Genomic DNA, 18,521 nt, shown 5'->3' on the forward strand with positions numbered 1-18,521 from the left:
GACTGTGCAGACTCTCATGTGTGGACTCTCAAGTGGCTATGCAGGATCGCTGTTGGCTATTTGGGGTCTCTGGTGGGTATGCAGGGGTTTCTGGTGGCTATGTTGGATCTCTGGTGGCTATGTGGGGTCTATGGAGGCTATGAGGGGTCTCTGGAGGGCTCTGGAGGCTATGTGGGGTCTCTGGTGGCTATGCAGGGCCTTTTAAAGCTATGCAGGGTCTCTGGTGACTATGTGGACTCTCAAGTGGCTATGCAGGATCGCTGTTGGCTATGTGGGGTCTCTGGTGGGTATGCGGTGGTTTCTGGTGGCTATGTGGGGTCTCTGGTGGCTATGTGGGGTCTCTGGAGGCTATGTGGGGTCTCTGGGGGTCTCTGGAGGCTATGCGGGGTCTTTGGTGGCTATGCAGGGTCTTTTAAAGCTATGCAGAGTCTCTGCAGACTATGTGGGGTCTCTGGGTCTCTGGTGGGTATGCGGGGTTTCTGGTGGCTATGTGGGGTCTCTGGTGGCTATGTGGGGTATCTGGAGGCTATGTGGGGTCTCTAGAGGTCTCTGGTGGCTATGCAGGGTCTCTGGTGGCTATGTGGGGTCTCTGGAGGCTATGTGGGATCTCTGGTGGCTATGCGGGGTCTCTGGAGGCTAAGCGGAGTCTCTGGTGGCTATATGGGGTCTCCTGAGGCTATGCAGGGTCTCTGGTGGCTATGTGGGGTTTCTAGTCAGGCGGAGAGTGCTCCGCAGGTATGCCTTACAGGGAATGTGTTGGTCTTAGAATTGTGCTGGTTGCAGGAACGCACTCGGCACACCGGCACTGCTGTAGGCAGCTCCGCCACTATTGAACTGTAGCGGCGGCCATTGGCAATCTGTGTACAGTCCGGCACTGGCACAGCAGGTATATCTTGTTTCTTCTGCCTGGGGGTGACAGTGCCCCCCTGAAAAATAAACTTTGTTTGCCTCGTGGCAGATACACCCCTGGTTCCACCCTAAACAGTGGAACATGTAACATGTTCCCAGAGTTGAACTTATCCTTTAAGTAACACTAACAGGTCTTGTCCCATCACCAAGAGGAACAGGAGACTGATAAGCTCTTTTCTTTGTTTCCCTACTCTCTCCTTCCGTCAACGTGTTCCCTGCATTGCTGGTTAACTGATTGGTTCCTTGTGCTGCTTCTCCTTTCCTAGTCTGAGTTCTGCTGTACAGGGACTGCAGGAGGTTGATACCAAGTCAATTCCAGGTACTTTTATTGTCTGCATAAAAAAAAAAATAACGATGTATTAATGTGTACATAGCTGATTTTATGTGTGTCTTTTATATCTGCCCTGGGTTCAGCTTTAATGTGTTTAATGTGATGCAGGGACACCTTTATTGCCACTAAACAGTATATTGAAGCTTGGTTATTTCCCTAACTTTTAAAGCCAATAAATCATTAACCAGTCAACATTAAAAGAGAAGTTTGGGTTTTCTTTTTATTTAAGAATCATGCTTACCTAGGTGGATGCTGCATCTGTCCCCCGCCACCTCTAATACTGAGAACCAAGCGATCAAACACCGCCGATCACTCGGGCTCTGGGGCGGGAGTGGCCGGCTCAGGCTCTCAGCGTCTCTCTAAAGGCCCCTACACACGGTCAGAAAATTTGAAGATAAATCTTGTCCAATGAATGATCTGCCGATTTTCCGATCGTTAGTATGCTGCTTTTGACAGCCGATTATGAATTTTCGGCAGATAAAAACTGGATGTGCAGGTTTGAAAATTTTTGTCTGATGTGACCACAACATCCGATTTTCTTTTCATTAGTACGGTTTTCTGACAAAAAAAAAATCTGAAGAGCAAGACTAGGCATGCTAGGAAATGAAAGAACACATACAAAACAATTCAACACATTACGTCACTTCTGACATTGAATTCTGTCCTCAGAAAATTTTCTGATGGTGAGTACCCTCTTCACTTTCGATTTGAGACTAGAATCAAACAAAAAACAGACGGAAATTCATCCAATAATCTGACTGTGTGTACAAGGCTTAAAGCGGAGCTCCGCTGAAATTTTTTTTTTTTAAAAGTCAGCAGCTACAAATACTGCAGCTGCTGACTTTTAAAGCATGACACTTACCTGTCCAGGGCGCCCGCGATGTCGGCACCCAAGGCCGAACCGTCTCTCGGTCCTCGGGTGCTGCCGCCTCCATCTTCGGTAAGGGAATCAGCAAGTGAAGCCGTGCGACTTCACTTCCCGGTTCCCTATTGCGCATGCGCAATACGGCTGGTAATATACAGGTATCTGCACCCCCCTCCCCCCCTGAAAGGTGCCAACTGTGACACCGGAGGGGGGGAGGAATCCGATGAGTGGAAGTTCCACTTTTGGGTGGAACTCCACTTTAAGACCCCATACACACTATTTAGCCTCATACACACGATCAGACTTTGTACAAACTTTACCGTGGATTTTTGTACAAAGGGCCTTGGCCGTAAACTAATTAAGCATACACACGGCAGGACTTTTTCGGTAACAAACACGAATGTAGTGACGTTTCAACGTACTGATGACACTTCAAAAAGAGGACATACAGTTCTCCGGGGCCACCCTTTGGTCAACTTCTGTATTGTTGTCTAATCTTTTGCATTGGTTCTGAGAATGCGTGTTTGTAGTTTGTACAAAAGTCCGATGGTTTTGTGCACACACGATTGGACTTTGTCCATTCGCACAGCCAACAAAAGTCCGATGAAAACCAAAAAAGTTTGTCCGATGTTGCCTTAAATCAGCTAATTTGCATGTTTGTTGTCAAAAAGTCCGATCTGGTGTGTATGGGCCTTTAGATTTTCTGCAGATTTTTGCCTTCCGATTTACCAAAACCATATAATATGAGGTTAAACCTTAATGCCCCGTACACAATCTGACTTATCGCCAACAAAAACGGGGAATTTTGTTCGAAGGATGTTGGCTCAAACTTATCTTGCAAACACACGGTCACACAAATGTTGGCCAACAATTACGAACCTGGGAACGTGGTGACGTACAAGACGTACGACGAGCCAAGAGAAAGGAAGTTCAATAGCCAGTGCGGCTCCTTCTGCTTGATTCCGAGCATGTGTGAACTTTTGTGCATCCGACTTGGGTACACACGATCGGACTTTCCGACAACAAAGTTTTAATGGTGGAAAATTTGAGAACCTGCTAACAAACATTTGTTGAAGGAAAGTCCAACAGCAAATGTTTGATGGAACATACACACGGTAGCACTTTCCGACAACAAGATCACATCCAACATTTCCCGTAGGAAAATCTGACCGTTTGTACGCAGCATTAGCGCTTCAATTTGTATGCAATCAGGCAGGCCCTTGCACTACATGGTTTTGGTAAATCTGAAGACAAAAATCTTTAGAAAATCTAATAGTGTGTATGGGGTCTAAGAGATTGAGCTGGGTGCCGGTCCAAGCATTTGGGCAGATTACGACTCCATTGTTGCGATCCTTCCTGAGCCTGGACTGGCTCTGTGACGTCAGCAGACAGCGGACTTCAGCCTGCTGTCTGCTAAAAATGGGTCACAGGAGTGCAGAATGAACTGCACTCCTTTAATCCACAAGAGGTGTACAGCTAAACAAGCTTTGGCTGTACATTTCCTTTAATATATCATTTTTAATTCCTTTCCATATCATAACAAAGCCTGCTATAAGCAGCAGTTCACATGTTTTTTGGCAGTCAACTGTCCTTTAGAAGAGATGACATGTAAATACTTTTTGCTTTAAGAATAAGCACAGGAAAAAAAACAGGCACTGGATACAGATGTTCAGAGGGTCAATCAAATTATCATTGGGCACACTAACTCTGGTCTGACAGAACTCCACAAAAATGGGGACACCCTTTAGAAAAGAGGGGTGAACTCAGAGTTGATAATCCCAGTATATATAGCTCAATGAGAGTGCCAAACAAATGGGCAAGAGTCCAAATGTTTGATGATAAAATTAGTTAAAAGGAAAAAAAAAAATCTTTTAGGGGGGAAAACAGACCCCCTTTTCTTCAGGGCTGAGGAATCTTAACTCTGTTTATACTGTATGTACTCAAATAAGCAGATATCAAACAGATCTTTGGTTTTCTGCTTGAAACAGTTTTAGAAGGCAGGTTATGCCAGTGTTAACAAGTGCATGCCATGCAGAGTCAAAATTCCCGAGCCGTGATGAAGGGGGATCTGTTTGGTCCCCAAAGCATGTTGTATTGTTGCTGCTATTAACTAATATTTGTTAACAAAAAACTTTGATCATGTAAGTTTGTTTGTCATTCGCATTGGGCTGTGTATACTGGGATTCTCAACTCTGGGTTTGCCCCCTTTTCCGAGGGGCGTAGTTCTGCCAAACCAGATCTAGTGTTCCCAGTGATAATTTGATTGAACCATTAAAAATCTGTAACCACACTTAATTCTTGTGTCTGTTCTTAAAACAAAAAGTACAGTAAAACCTTGGATTGCAAGCAGAATTTGTTCCGGAAACATGTTTGTAATCCAAAGCACTTGTATATCAAAGCGAATTTCCCCATAAGAAATAATGGAAACTCAAATAAATCATTCCACAACCATTTCAGTTCAAGTCCTTCAGTTTATAGTCCATATAAAAAGATTATATCAATGTGACCAGGTTGTGTAACCATAACATGTCCATTAACAAATGGCAGCCTTCACAAGGGGATTAGAATAATATCCAGCAGGAGCTACAGAGTATAAAAGAGAAGAGAGGCGCCTCTAAGTGTAGCAATATGTTACTAAATGTTGTACCTCCGTTAATTGTAACCATATTGCTACAATTAGGAGGCGCCTCTCTTCTCTTTTATACTCTGTTGTGACATTACGCTACTTATATATCAAGACATTGCTTGTATATCAAGTCAAAATGTACCGTATATACTCGAGTATAAGCCGAGTTTTTCAGCACATTTTTTTGTGCTGAAATGCCCCCCTCGGCTTATACTCGAGTCACTGCCATCTCTTCCTACCTGATCAGCCCGTGTCATGCTCAGACGACAGCCGACCAGTGTACAAAAGCCGCGCCTCTTCCTCCTCCTCATCCGTGATAGGGAAACACTCAGTTTCCCAGCAGTGAGTCAGTGTTCAGTGTTCCGCCTATCACGGACGTCCTCTCGTCCTCATCCCATGGACGAGGATGAGAGGATGTCCATGATAGGTGGAACACTGAACACTGACTGCTGGGAAACTGAGTGTTCCGCCTATCACGGACGAGGACGAGGCGCGGCTTTTGTACACTGGATGGCCACTGTCTGACTGCATGACACGGGCTGATCAGGTAGGCAGATCGGCACAGGGATGCTGCAATGGACACAGGGAGGCATGCAATGGACACAGGGAGGCTGCAATGGACACAGGGAAGGCATGCAATGGACACAGGGAAGGCATGCAATGGACACAGGGAAGGCATGCAATGGACACAGGGAGGCTGCAATGCACACAGGGAGGCTGCAATGGACACAGAGAAGCCATGCAATGGACACAGGGAGGCTGCAATGGACACAGGGAAGGAATGCAATGGACACAGGGAGGTATGCAATGGACACAGTGAGGCTGCAATGGACACAGGGAGGCATGCAATGGACATAGGGAGGCTACAATGGACACAGGGAAGGCATGCAATGGACACAGGAAGGCATGCAATGGACACAGGTAGGCATGCAATGGACATAGGGAGGCTACAATGGACACAGGGAGGCATGCAATGCACACAGGAAGGCATGCAATGGACACAAGGGGTATGCATCTGTAGATGGGCATTGTTGACCGTCTTTTTCCACCTACAGTGGCTACTGCATTTCTCACCCTTGGCTTATACTCGAGTCAATAAGTTTTCCCAGTTTTTTGTGGTAAATTAGGTGCCTCGGCTTATATTCGGGACGGCTTATACTCGAGTATATACAATTTTAAAAATTTTGCTTGTAAAATGCTCTCAAACCAAGTTACTCTCAAACCAAGATTTTACTGTATTTAAATAGCGTCTTTTCCAATGGACAGATGACTGACAAAAACTTTGGACTCTAAAGACCCCATACACACTATACAGCTTTTGTTGTCTGATTTCCTTTAGATTTACCAAAACTTTGTAGTGCAAGGGCCTGCCTGATTGCATACAAATTGAAACTCCTATGTCGCGTACACATGACCGGACTTTCCGGCAAAAAAGGTCTGATGGAATCATTCTGTCGGACATTTCGATCGTGTGTGGGCTTCATCTACCTTTTTCTTTGTAAAATTCTGACAGTCCTAGACCTAGAAATAGAACATGTTTCAAATCTTTCTGACGGAATCAGTTCCTATCGGGAAAACCGCTCGCCTGTATGCTATTTCGATGGACCAAAAACGACGCAAGGGCAGCTATTGGCTACTGGCTATTGATCTTCCTTTTTCTAGTCCTGTCGTACGTCATCGCGTTCTAAACGATTGGACTTTGGTGTGATCGTGTGTAGGCAAGTCCGTTTCAGCGGAACTCCGTCGGAAAGACCGTCGGAGTCTATTCTGACAGAAAGTCCGGGCGTGTGTACGCGGCATTAAGATTTGACCCCATATTATATCGTTTTGGTAAATCTAAAGAAAAAAATCTAAAGAAAATTGTATAGTTTGTATCCAGCGTTAGACATTTGTTTTCCTTGGACTACATTTTGTTTAAGGCTGGGTTCACACTTCACATTGCTGTGCAGATCACATGCGATGTCTGTGCGATGCAAAATCGCATAGCATTCGCACCAAAAGACGTGAGTATTCATGCCCATGCGATCCAATTCCTGTACCATTTCATAGTTTGTGCTGCAATCTGTGAACCGATTTGGGAGTGTCATTAACTTCACATTAGCAGATGTCAGTGTGAACCAGTGTACGATTCCAGTGCGATGCGGGAACCCGCACTGGAATTCCAGGGTTTCCCGCATCACACCAGTGTAAATTGGGACTAATCCCAGGAGCCCGCATTCACTGTATCTGGTCACAGTACACAGAACATGGAAATGAAATTATTTTAGTAGGGGCATGGCCAGCAGCCGAAGGAGATGGCCGTGTGAGGAGAGAGCCCCAAGTTCTCTAGCTCTCCTGGCCTGCACACAGCGACATGGAATGACCAAAGCAGTACCCACAGGTCCCTGAGAACCCCACTGACAGCATAGCATCTATTGGTAAGCAAAAACCCAAGGGAGGACCCCGAAAAATTGACGGACTTCTTTGTGTCGGCTAGCACACCGAAGTCCCAAGATGGGGCCGCTGCCTTCAGACAGCAGCGCGCCATACAGCACGGCATATGAGGGGATAAGACGGACAGCAGTAAACCATCCTCCATTTCACCCAGCCACAGCAGCCGCTCCTCCTCCTGTAATACCACAACACAAAGCCCACAAAAAAGCAGCACCAATATGCCCCTCTGCCCACACTTAGGGGAAACGAAGGGTGGTAATACATCCCAGAACAGCACCACTGAATTTTATGAGCAAATCCAAGGTTTTCCAACTACTGGGCAACCCCTCAGTGACACCAACATGAAAGAGATGCTAGTGTCCCTGCTGGGATCTTTGCACAGGGATCTCATGGACTGTGTTTCACAAAGGAAGTCTGACATAGCTGAGGTGGGGGACCGTGTCAGCCATGTGGAAAATAAAATGGCAGAATTTGCGTCTGCTCATAATGAATTATTAGACGCGCATAATGATAAAGATGATGAGCTAGAGGCGCTGAAAAACAAAATGGCGGACCTGGAGTACAGATCTCGCAGAAATAATATTAAACTCTGTGGAGTGGTGGAATCCATACCCCCCTCTGACCTCCAGCACTATGTACAGCAGCTAATAAAGGACTTGCTCCCAGATACATCTGCAGGTGAAATTATTGTTGATCGGGCCCACAAGCTACCTAAGCTGCAACAACTCCCAGACAAAATCCCGCGTGACGTCATAGCCCGCATACACTTTTTCCATGTTAAGGATGACCTGATGCGGTTTGCAAGACAACACTCTCCATTGCCTAACCCTTACTCAGGAATCGCCATCTATGCTGACCTTTCCCAACACACCATATTGGCACGCAAGAAGCTAGTGCCCCTTACTAAGCTACTACGAAACAACCACTTCACATATTCTTGGGGCTTTCTGACCAAACTCCTTGTTATCAAAGATGGTCGCACCTTTGCTATAAGATCCCTGAAAGAGGGTCTCCAACTCACCAAAAAATGGGGTCTTCTCCCATGTAAAGTTGAAGCAGCGCTAACTACCACAGCCCCCGGGACGCATCTCACCAGAATGGAGACAAATAGATGCAACCTGACCATACCCTTGCAACTTCTACGTCAGGGACCCATAAAGGTTCACTGCTTCATTAAAGGCAAGGACCGAATCTGGATACTAAGAGCTAAACCCCCCAGTTGCTCTTATGCGATACTTTTCGCATGTTGAGGATTATTTCCTCTTTTTTTTATGTTGTCTCTGTTATTTTGTTATTGACGTTTTTGTTTTTTCTTTCTCTGCTCCGCCACCTATGACTATACATGGAAAACTTGATGACTGCTCTCTGGAACTTGCTCATTATCGATCACCAATGCACAAACTTTCCTATATCAACTTTAAGGACACCATATCTTTACTTACAGGTACTCGTATCTATAGCTCCCTCCCACTGATCCTTAAGCTACCTTTGCAAGGCATTTCCCCCTTGGACAATGGTTCCTAATTTTGTGTTTATGAACATACATGGTCTCAACAGCCCCTTTAAAAGGAGGGCCATGAGGCAACAAGCGAAAACCCTGAAAAGTGATGTTCTGTGCATACAGGAAACTCACTTTGCACAGCAGAAACAACCTTTGTACACGAACAAACTAAACCTCCAGGTTTTTACAGCCTCCGGCCCAATGAAAAAGCGTGGAGTGCTGATTGCTGTTAGCCGTATTGTTGCCTTCTGCCTCCATGACATGATCAAGGACAAAGTGGAGAGATTTATTATATTGGTTTGTGAACTGAACAATGTTATGTGTACTCTAATCAACCTTTATGCTACTAATTGTAGACAATTGCCTTTCCTATATACCCTTAAAAAGAAAGTTGACAGTATTAAGAAAGGCTTATTGCTGTATTGTGGTGACTTTAACTGTGTACCTAACAAAAAATTAGATTGCTCTACCCCACAGTGTTCAATATGCAGTGAACTTCAAGCTTTTTTACATTCATCTGACATGCATGATTTATAGCGATGTGTTAATTCCGGGGAAAGAGATTTTACTTACTATTCTGCCCCCCACAAGTCACAAGGCACATTCAAGAATCGATTTGTTTGTTTCTGACTTGTCACTTTTAAAAAATGTTTTATCGGCTAAAATTCACTCAATCACTTGGTCTGATCACGCTCCAATCTCCTTGTCAATTAAAGAGCAAAATACTGCGGCACCAGTGCATTTGTGGCACAATAATATATCAATACTTAATAATCCCAAATATGGGAGTAGATTGCAGGACCAGATCAAGGACGTGTTCCTTTATAACGATACGCCTGACACCTCTATTTTTCCTCTGTGGTGAGACCATAAAGCGTACAGCAGAGGTTTGTTCCCCCAGGCAGCATCGAGAGAAAAGAAGAGGAAACTACAGGCACTGACCATATTATTGACTAAACTTAAATCTCTTGAAATGCAGCATAAATCTAATCCTACCCTTCAGGTACATTCTGCACTGTTCCAAACCAGACAGGATATACGTACACATATAATCTCCGATCATTAATTGTACCTTAAGAGACTCAAAGCCACCCACTATACCCAGGGTAACAAAGCTGGCAAATTCTTAGCTGCTTAAATCCGCAAGAAACAACAAAAAACAAAACTTTCCCATATCATTGATCCCAACATGGCCAAATCTGTATATCACCCTTTAGACATAGCCAACGCATTCTGCACATATTATAAACACCTATACAACTTAAAATCAGATCCCTCAACACCTCAAGCCACCGATATAGAAATCAACTATTTTTTGCGTTCTATCAAAATTCCGTCCATAGATGCTAAGGAGCTGCAATAGTTAAACTCTGCCATTTCAGATAGAGAGATTCTCCAGGCCATTCATTCGCTACTTCCCAATAATTCTCCAGGAGCTGATGGCTTTTCGGGCAAGTATTAAAAGGCCTTTCAAAACACATTAGTGCCATACATGAACAAGTTCTTTCATAAGACTACAACTTCTACCTCATTCCAAGAAGAGATGCTCCAAGCGGTTATTGTGGCTCTTCCAAAACCAGGGAAAAAGCCAGATACTCCCCAAAACTTCCGCCCTATATCCCTCCTTAATACAGATTTGAAAATATATTCATAAATCTTAGCCAACCGATTAGCAGAAGTTACTCCCCATTTAATCAAAGCAGACCAGGTAGGATTTGTGAAGGGAAGGAAAGCTCCGTAGAATGCATAATCTTCTCAGGATTGTGGAAACTCGAAAGGTGCCCACAGTGTTCCTGACACTCGATGCTGAAAAAGCATTCGATCGAGTTCACTAGGGGTACCTAAAAGCGACACTCAACATGTTTGGCTTCAAGGGTCCTATCTCCTCAGCTATCTCTGCATTATATACTGTACTGACCACGTGAGTATACACCTCCAATGCTATGTCAGATAAATTCTATATCACAAATGGGACCCGCCAGGGATGCCCTCTATCCCCTTTGATTTTTACATTGGTGATGGAGCCCCTGGCAGAGGCCATTAGGCAAGACACTCTTATCAAGGGCATCCGAGTAGCTGACATAGACCACAAAATCGGCTTATTCGCTGACGATGTGGTTCTGACCTTAACCTCCCCGACAACTTCCCTTGACAGGACACAAAGCTTACATACTCACTTTGGGTGGGTATCTTACTACAAACTTAATATCAATAAATCTTCTATTCTTCCCATGCATATACTCGCCCCAAATCTAAGTAAACTAAAATCGAAATTTCCTTTTCAATGGGCTACAAGAAGCCTGCAGCATCTGGGGATTAACATCTCTTACCCTCCCTACTCTACATTTGAACACAACTACCCTGCCCTTTTAAATATAATTTAAAAAGACCTAGCACATATCTCTTCTCATGAACTTACCTGGTTAGGGAAAATAGCCACCTTAAAAATGACACTGCTACCAAAGATAATCTATTATTTCTGCACTATCCCCATCTGCTTACCCAAATCTTTTTTCACCACTATCAACAAAATGTTTAGGAAATTCATATGGGCTGGTAAAATGGCAAGGCTCTCTTACCCTATACTACTCAAACAAAGACAGAGGTGGGTAACGGGATTTCCCAACCTGCGCAAAGTCATGGTTCGACCAAGAAACCGATAAACTATGGGTGCAGATAGAGCGGGCAATAGTTACACAAAGAGATTTATCCTCACTTTTACTAGCAACTCTAACACAAAGATCAATATATTATCCCAAGTTTCCCTCCATTGATGCAACGTTACTCGCTTGGAGGGCTCTAAATGAACAAACCGATATTAGTAAATCCCGACATAGGAAAGTTCTCAAGTTCTCATCTTGGGAGTGTACAAATATCTTATCCCTTCCTTGAAAGTAACTATCCTTCTCAAAGGAAACCATATATACGCAATATGGATCAAAACGCCCCCCCCCAAAGCATCTTATGCAGATATCCAACTATATCATTACCACATTAAGAACCCAAATTCCTTCTTCACTTTACGACCAGATATATGGGAGCATGGGCATCCGCAGGTAGGGGCAAGGGGGGTCAAGTGCCCCCCCTGGAATCAAGGATTGGATCGGGACACATTCAGAACAGTGGCGTTGCTATGGGGGTGCGGGCAGCCAGCGGGCTGACACCATCAAGGTGCTGTCAAGCTCCCCCATCAGTGTAGTGTGACTGCGGGATCTTTTCCCTGCTTAGTCCAGCAGAGAACTCGGTGGCACTGTGTCAGGAGAAAGGTGAGCTGCGTGCTGTCAGAGGTTTCCCCCGCTGACCCCCCCCTTTCTCATGTCAGGGTGAAGAGACGGCAGCTCTCACTAGGTTCCCCCGCCCAGCTCCTACCCACTCAGTTTCTTCCCCATTTGCCATAACTGAGGGCCAATCAAAGGAGACCATGAAAGCATCATGTGACATGTAGTCCCAAAGATTGGCGGCCCCATTTTCCACAGGAAGGAGGCTACAGCTCAATCAACAGAGAGATTGAGAGACTGCAGCCTGGAAAAAAGCTGAGGGAGTGAGTGCTACAGGACACACGAAGAGGCGTGTGCTGGGCGGAAGCCAGAGAGCACCACGCTGCCCAGTGTCACCAGAGAGAGCACCACACTGCCCAGTGTCACCAGAGAAAGCGCCACACTACCCAGCGCCACCAGAGAGAGCCACGCTACCCAGTGCCACCAAAGAGAGCAACGCTACCCAGCTCCACCAGGGGAAAAGCCACACTACCCAGCGCCACAAGAGAGAGCCATGCTACCCAGCGCCACCAGAGAGAGCCATGCTACCCAGCACCACCAGAGAGAGAAAGACTAAGCCACTGCCAGGGTACAGACATGCTACACTACTGAACAGAATCGCCCCCGGGGAACCCAGAGTGAGCGATCCTTCAGCCGGAGGGATCACTTCTGTAGTTTCGCTGGGTATGGTAAGAGGGCCTGTTGGCTATTATCCATTACTTATCCTAGGGACTGTACTATGTCTGTAGTCTCTGACCATGACAATGTCATAATGACATTGTCTAAAAAGGGCGACGCATGGGTGACCCTAAAATGATGCCCCCCCCCCCGAAAAAAGTTCTGCGGACGCCCATGTATGGGAGTACCTGACCACCTCCTTTCGTAAACCTAAAGGTCTTTCCTGGTTTTACAGGAAACTACAAAATAATTATACCCATACTAAAACCTCAAGCATGCTAAATTGGGAAAGGGATTTCAAGACTACATATGCTCTATCAGGATTGGAAGAAAGCAATTCAATCTAGCTACAATTACTCCCATTGTACGAACCACTGGGACTTGTTACATAGGAACTATTTAACACCGGTGAGATTGTCACACATCTTTAAAGATGCTACCTGCTACTGTTGGAGGAACTGCGGCTCCAAAGGGACAATATCCTACCTTCTATGGGAGTGTAAATCTGTGAGGAGTTTCTGGAACTCAATATTTTCTCTATTTGCAAAAATCACAGGAAACATCTTCGCCCCCAATCCCGCATTAGCCCTCCTCAACCTAGGGATCAAAAACATACCTACACAACATAGATGTGTAATCACCCATGTCCTTATAGCAGCACGCCTAACCATTACTTCAAAAATGGAAAACAGATGCAGTACCTAACGTAACCGACGTAACAGATGGAGTAAAAACCCAATATCTTTATGAAAAGTTTTCTGCATATTCATCTGACTCAATATCTCAATTCACAGTTAAATGGCTACTATGGTCCACAAGATTTCCAGAGACTCCTCCTTAATACACTGGTACTTCAACCAGCATAATATTTAATGATGTTGATTAGCTTTTCAATGGTGGTAATTCCTAGTCTTTACTTTTATTTACTTTCTTAATTTATTGTTTTCACTCTTATTCTTTTACTTTTTTTCAAGGTACAATAATATGAATATATACCTTACTACATAAATGATAAAATAACGAACTATGATAGGTAACTGTCCTATTGTTATATGTGCATAGGTGAACTACCTGGTCGGGGGTGTTGGCTCCTCTTTGGGCACAGCTTGTTCCCAGTCGGGGTGTCTGGACATAAGGGGACAGCACTCTCTACCCCACAATTGATCATTAATATAATTTGTATTCTTCACCTAGGTATTTTTGTTTACTACGTCATACATTCTCCTCCAAAGAACTTCTAGAAATTTGTTATAATGTATGACAGTTATGTCTGAATGTACTTTCTCTTTATTTATGTGAAAACTTTAATAAAAAACAATGAAATGAAATTATTTTAGTAAATATAAACTGCTAAAAACCTTTTCTCAACAGCAGTATATAGCAGTCATGTGGTTTCTGTGTCAAGTAGAGCACCGGTTAAAGCTTGTAGGAGGAGTTTTCATTGTCCCCTGATTGTCCTATGAGGCTGCAGGACACCTTACCCTCTGTCTGGACAGTACTGATTGGCCCTGTGCTGATCATATGCACTCTCCCAAGAAAAGAAAAAAACTCTCTAGCAATACACACCAAACTGAGCAGAGTGCCCCCAAGGCTCTGTTCTATCAGGAGATGATTTGAGGACTGTGGAAGAAGTGGAGGATTAAAGAAGACAGGATCAAACAGCTTTTTTACACAATGCAGAGGATTAACCCCTTAGGTTTCCCAGTGTGTATAACAAGCATGCTTTACTGCATATACAAACTGATTTTACTGTTGTGGGTTTAGTAACACTTTAAGAAAGTGGTGATATGCTTCAGAGTATGTTAGTGAAGAATTTGATTCTGTTCAGCCAACCTATGCTGTGTAATTAAATAAAAAGACCAGACAAAAGGAAAAAGGAAATTAAATGTTGTCAATGGAAATCAGTTATATTTCTGGGCCAGTTGGCTGTAGGAAACATTTCCACGATTTCACTGGTGCCAGGTACAGTTTATTCAATATTATCCTAAACTTCGTAACGGCTCTGTTTGGTCATACCTTTGTGTGATCTAATCGCTGCCACCAAGAAGCCAGACTCTTCTTGTATCCTCTGTTCAATGGATTTCTTTCCCATCCCAAAATTTCTCAGTGTGGTAAGAGTAAACCTGCGCAGATCTTTCCATCGTTTCCCGCTGGAAAAGACAACTCCTAAAACATAAAGTAAATGCAAGAAAGACCAAATCAAGTATTGCTGATGGTGATGGAGCTACCGTAAATATTCTTCTTTCACATACCTACCATGTTCTTGCACAAATGAGTCAAGGGTCGGAAGTCTTCCACGGGCCTCAAACTCTTCTGGGTGGTCTACTAACGCTTCTTTGACCACCTCGTAGCCGCACAAGACAACAACAGGTTTATGGCCAAAATAGATGGTATATATTGAACCATATTTCTCCCTAAACTGAAGTATAAACACAGCAGACTTTTTAGAGCTGCACACATGCCACTGCCAATTATTAAAATTACGTTAAGTGTATATTTTACTACATTTTTTTAAAGCCCATCTCCAACAAAAGGAAAAATGCTTCCTTGCAGTGGGGCTGCACCTACACTACAAAAGTAAATTGCCCCCTTAGGTCTAGGGTATCTGGGAATATCAGTTTCCCTTACCTAATCCTCTCCCAGCAGCCAGTGCTCTCCTCTGCTCCCCTACATTCTGGCAGTGGACTGTTCTTCGGTGTTGTTAAGTCCAATGCAAGGCAATGGGTCTTGCATTCGAGTTGATGACATCAGAGGACCTGCGATAAAGCATAGGGAAGAGGAGGATGCAGGAACTGCTCTTACAGCTTGGTGGAAGCATGAGGGAGAGGAGGATTGGGTAAGTAAAATTGCTTTTAGCGGCCCCTTAGACCTACAGAAGCATTTAGGGGGCAACTCCACTGCAAAGAACTATTCTTACTTTCCCTGAAGTCAGCTTTAAATTATTCAGTAAATTATGTTTAATAATATATATATAATAATATAAAAAAATCCAAGGTTAAGACTATAACTCCTCATAATAGCAGCAGGTGTGTGGACCCAGGAACTCAATTCGATATTAATAGAGTTCAAAGACTATTAGCAGCTGTTAGGTGCTTGAACTCTCCAAGCATCTATTAAGAATTAAAATATCAATACTGGATGAACAGACCCTTTAAAGTGTTTGTAAACCCTCCCATATACCCAGTAGAGTTGGGCGAATGGTTCAGGCCTGAGCAAAAGTTCGGGCTGAACATCGCCTGTTTGCCCATTCTCCCCTCTGAACACCCTGCAATGCACTGCACAGTGCATTCTAAGCCCTGATTGGGCAAAACTTTGCCCAATCAGGGCGCAGTGAATAACTGGTTATTAAGGAGTGGGCCGGTAAGCCAGCTGTATTGTCCTTAACAACCGATGAGTCATCAGTTGTAAATCCATTTCCCCACTGTCAGCTGAATAAAAAAAACATTGCCGTCAATTAACAAGAAAAAAAAAACTGAGTGGGATCCCCCCTACAGTGCCCCCACATGTAGATCCATCGTCAATCACGATGTCGCCACCACCGCCGGACCCAAAAAAGGAAAAAAAACGCTCTGCTGTCAACTAAGGCAAACCGCCAAATACCTGGCTTGCAGTTTGACAGTTTTTATATATAGGTAAGGGGCAGAACCACCTGGTGATGTCGCCAGGTGGCCCCACCCTTACCCATATAAGAACTATTAAACTGCAAGCCAGGCATTCAACGGTTTGCCTTAGTTGGAGGTGGAACAATTTTTTTTTTTTCGGGCTCAGCGATGTGGTGGGCGTCGTGATTGACAATGGATTTACACCGGGGGACACTATTTTGTTATTTTTTAACCACTTCAGCCCCAGAAGGATTTACCCACTTCCTGACCAGTCCATTTTTTGCGATACGGCACTGCGTTGCTTTAACTGACAATTGCGCAGTCGTACGACACTGTAACAAAACAAAATTAATGTCCTTTTTTCCCACAAATAGAGCTTTCTTTTGGTGGTATCACCTTCGCGGTTTTTATTTTTTTGTGCTATAAACAAAATAAGAGCGACAATTTTGAAAAAAATAAAAATAAAAAATTTTTACTTTCTGCTATAAAACATTTCCCCAAAAAAGTGTAAAAAAATAAATGCGCAAAAGTTATCGTGTCTACAAATAGTGGATAGATTTATGGCATTTTTATTGTATAATTTTTATTATGGCAAGAAAATTGTATAATGTATGTCAGTCTTAGTCAGAAAATTGAGTCTTCCTAGATCACTTCAGGCTGGTCCTTTTTTGCAGGTATAGCTATTTAAAACATTAGAAATAAGTGTCAATACTGTTTGAAAACCATGCCTTTTCTGACACTTTTTGCTTACATATAAAAATCTGTATTTTTTGCTAGTATTTCTCCTGCACTCTCTAACTCACATCTTCAATCTCTCCCTCTTTTTTGTCATTTTCCCCATCTCTCTAAAACATGCACTAGTCACCCCTATACTTAGAAAGCCCTTATTGGACGCCAAAAATCTTAACAACCTATGCCCCATCTCCTTTCTCCTCTTTTCCTCCAAACTCCTTAAAACGTCTGGTCTACAACTGACTGGGCGACCACCTTACTGAGAATAACCTTCTTAAACCCCTTCAGTCTGGATTTTGCCCTCAACACTCCACAGAAACTGCTCTTCTATAACTCACAAACAAACTACTAATGGCTAAAATCAATGGACACAATTCTATACTCCTATTCCTGGACCCCTCTGCTGCTTTTGACACGGTGGATCACCCCCTTCTCCTCAAAAAACTCCACTCCTTTGGTCTCCGTGACTGTGCTCTTCCTACCTATCCCACCGCACCTTCAACGTCACTTACAACTTTACTTCCTCCTCACCTCTTCCTTTCTCCATCAAGGTTATGTTCTTGGACCTCTCCTATTCTCAATTTACACCTCCTCCCTGGGTCAGCTAACACAATACCATTTCTATATTGATGACACCCAAATATTTCTCTCTACTCCTGAACTCACTTCATTAGTCTCCATACGCATCATTAATTTACTAACAGACATATCAGCCTGGATGTCACACCACTTTCTCAAACTCAATCTATCTGAAAACCAAGCTCATAATATTTCCTTCCCACGTGCCTCTTCCCCTGACTTCTCTGTCAAGATCGATGGCACAACTATCAACCTATCCTCACATGCCAAGGAGCTAGATGTTATCCTGGACTCTGAACTATACTTTTTGGCCTCACATGCAATCACAGTCCAAAGCTTGCCACCTCAACCTTTGCAACATCTTCAAAATATGTCCCTTTCTAACTACGGATACCACAAAGCTTCTAATTCACTCTCTGGTCATCTCTCACCTCAACTACTGCAACTCCCTCCTCACTGGCTTACCTTTACATAGGCTACCCCCCTTTAGTCCATCATGAATGCTGCTGCCAGACTCATCCACCTTAACAACCATTCAGTGTCTGCTACTCCTCTCTGCAATCCCTCCACTAGCTTCCCCTCATCCAATAAATTAGATTCAAAATATTAACAGCAACTTACAAAGCCATCCACAACTCCCAGCTACATCACTAACCTAGTCTCAAAATACCAACCAAATTGTTCTCTTAATTTCTCCCAAGACTTCCTGCTCTCTAGCTCCCTTGTTACCTCCTCCCATGCTCACCTCCAGGACTTCTCCAGAGCCTCTCCTATCCTTTGGAACTCCCTACCCCAAGCTGTTCCGAATATCTCCCATTCTGTCCCTTTTTAGGCAATTCCTGAAAACCTTTATCCTCAGAGAAGCCTATCCTGCCGACATCTAACAATTGTACTTTTATTATCTCCGTCGGCTAATCCCCCACAGTTTTTACTTTTTGAATCACTTGACCCTTCCTCTTAGATTGTAAGCTCTAATGAGCAGTGCCCTCTGATTCCTTCTGTTCTGAA

At 43.9% G+C, this 18,521-nt stretch overlaps 1 protein-coding gene across 1 annotated transcript in view; it reads right to left on the bottom strand.

Annotated features, from left to right (window-relative positions):
- LOC141108910 (cytochrome P450 2G1-like) overlaps positions 1–15,070 on the bottom strand; it is a gene marked incomplete at its 5' end in the record, with an annotated part of 58,446 nt that extends 43,376 nt beyond the window's left edge. The window contains 2 exons of the mRNA XM_073600877.1: positions 14,617–14,766; positions 14,857–15,070. Of these exons, the coding sequence (XP_073456978.1) occupies positions 14,617–14,766; positions 14,857–15,070 (364 nt within the window). The remainder of the gene's footprint in view (positions 1–14,616; positions 14,767–14,856) is intronic.
- Between the last annotated feature and the right edge of the window lie 3,451 nt (positions 15,071–18,521).

Source organism: Aquarana catesbeiana, linkage group LG09 (genome assembly GCF_042186555.1).
Source record: "Aquarana catesbeiana isolate 2022-GZ linkage group LG09, ASM4218655v1, whole genome shotgun sequence".
Lineage (NCBI taxonomy): Eukaryota > Metazoa > Chordata > Amphibia > Anura > Ranidae > Aquarana > Aquarana catesbeiana.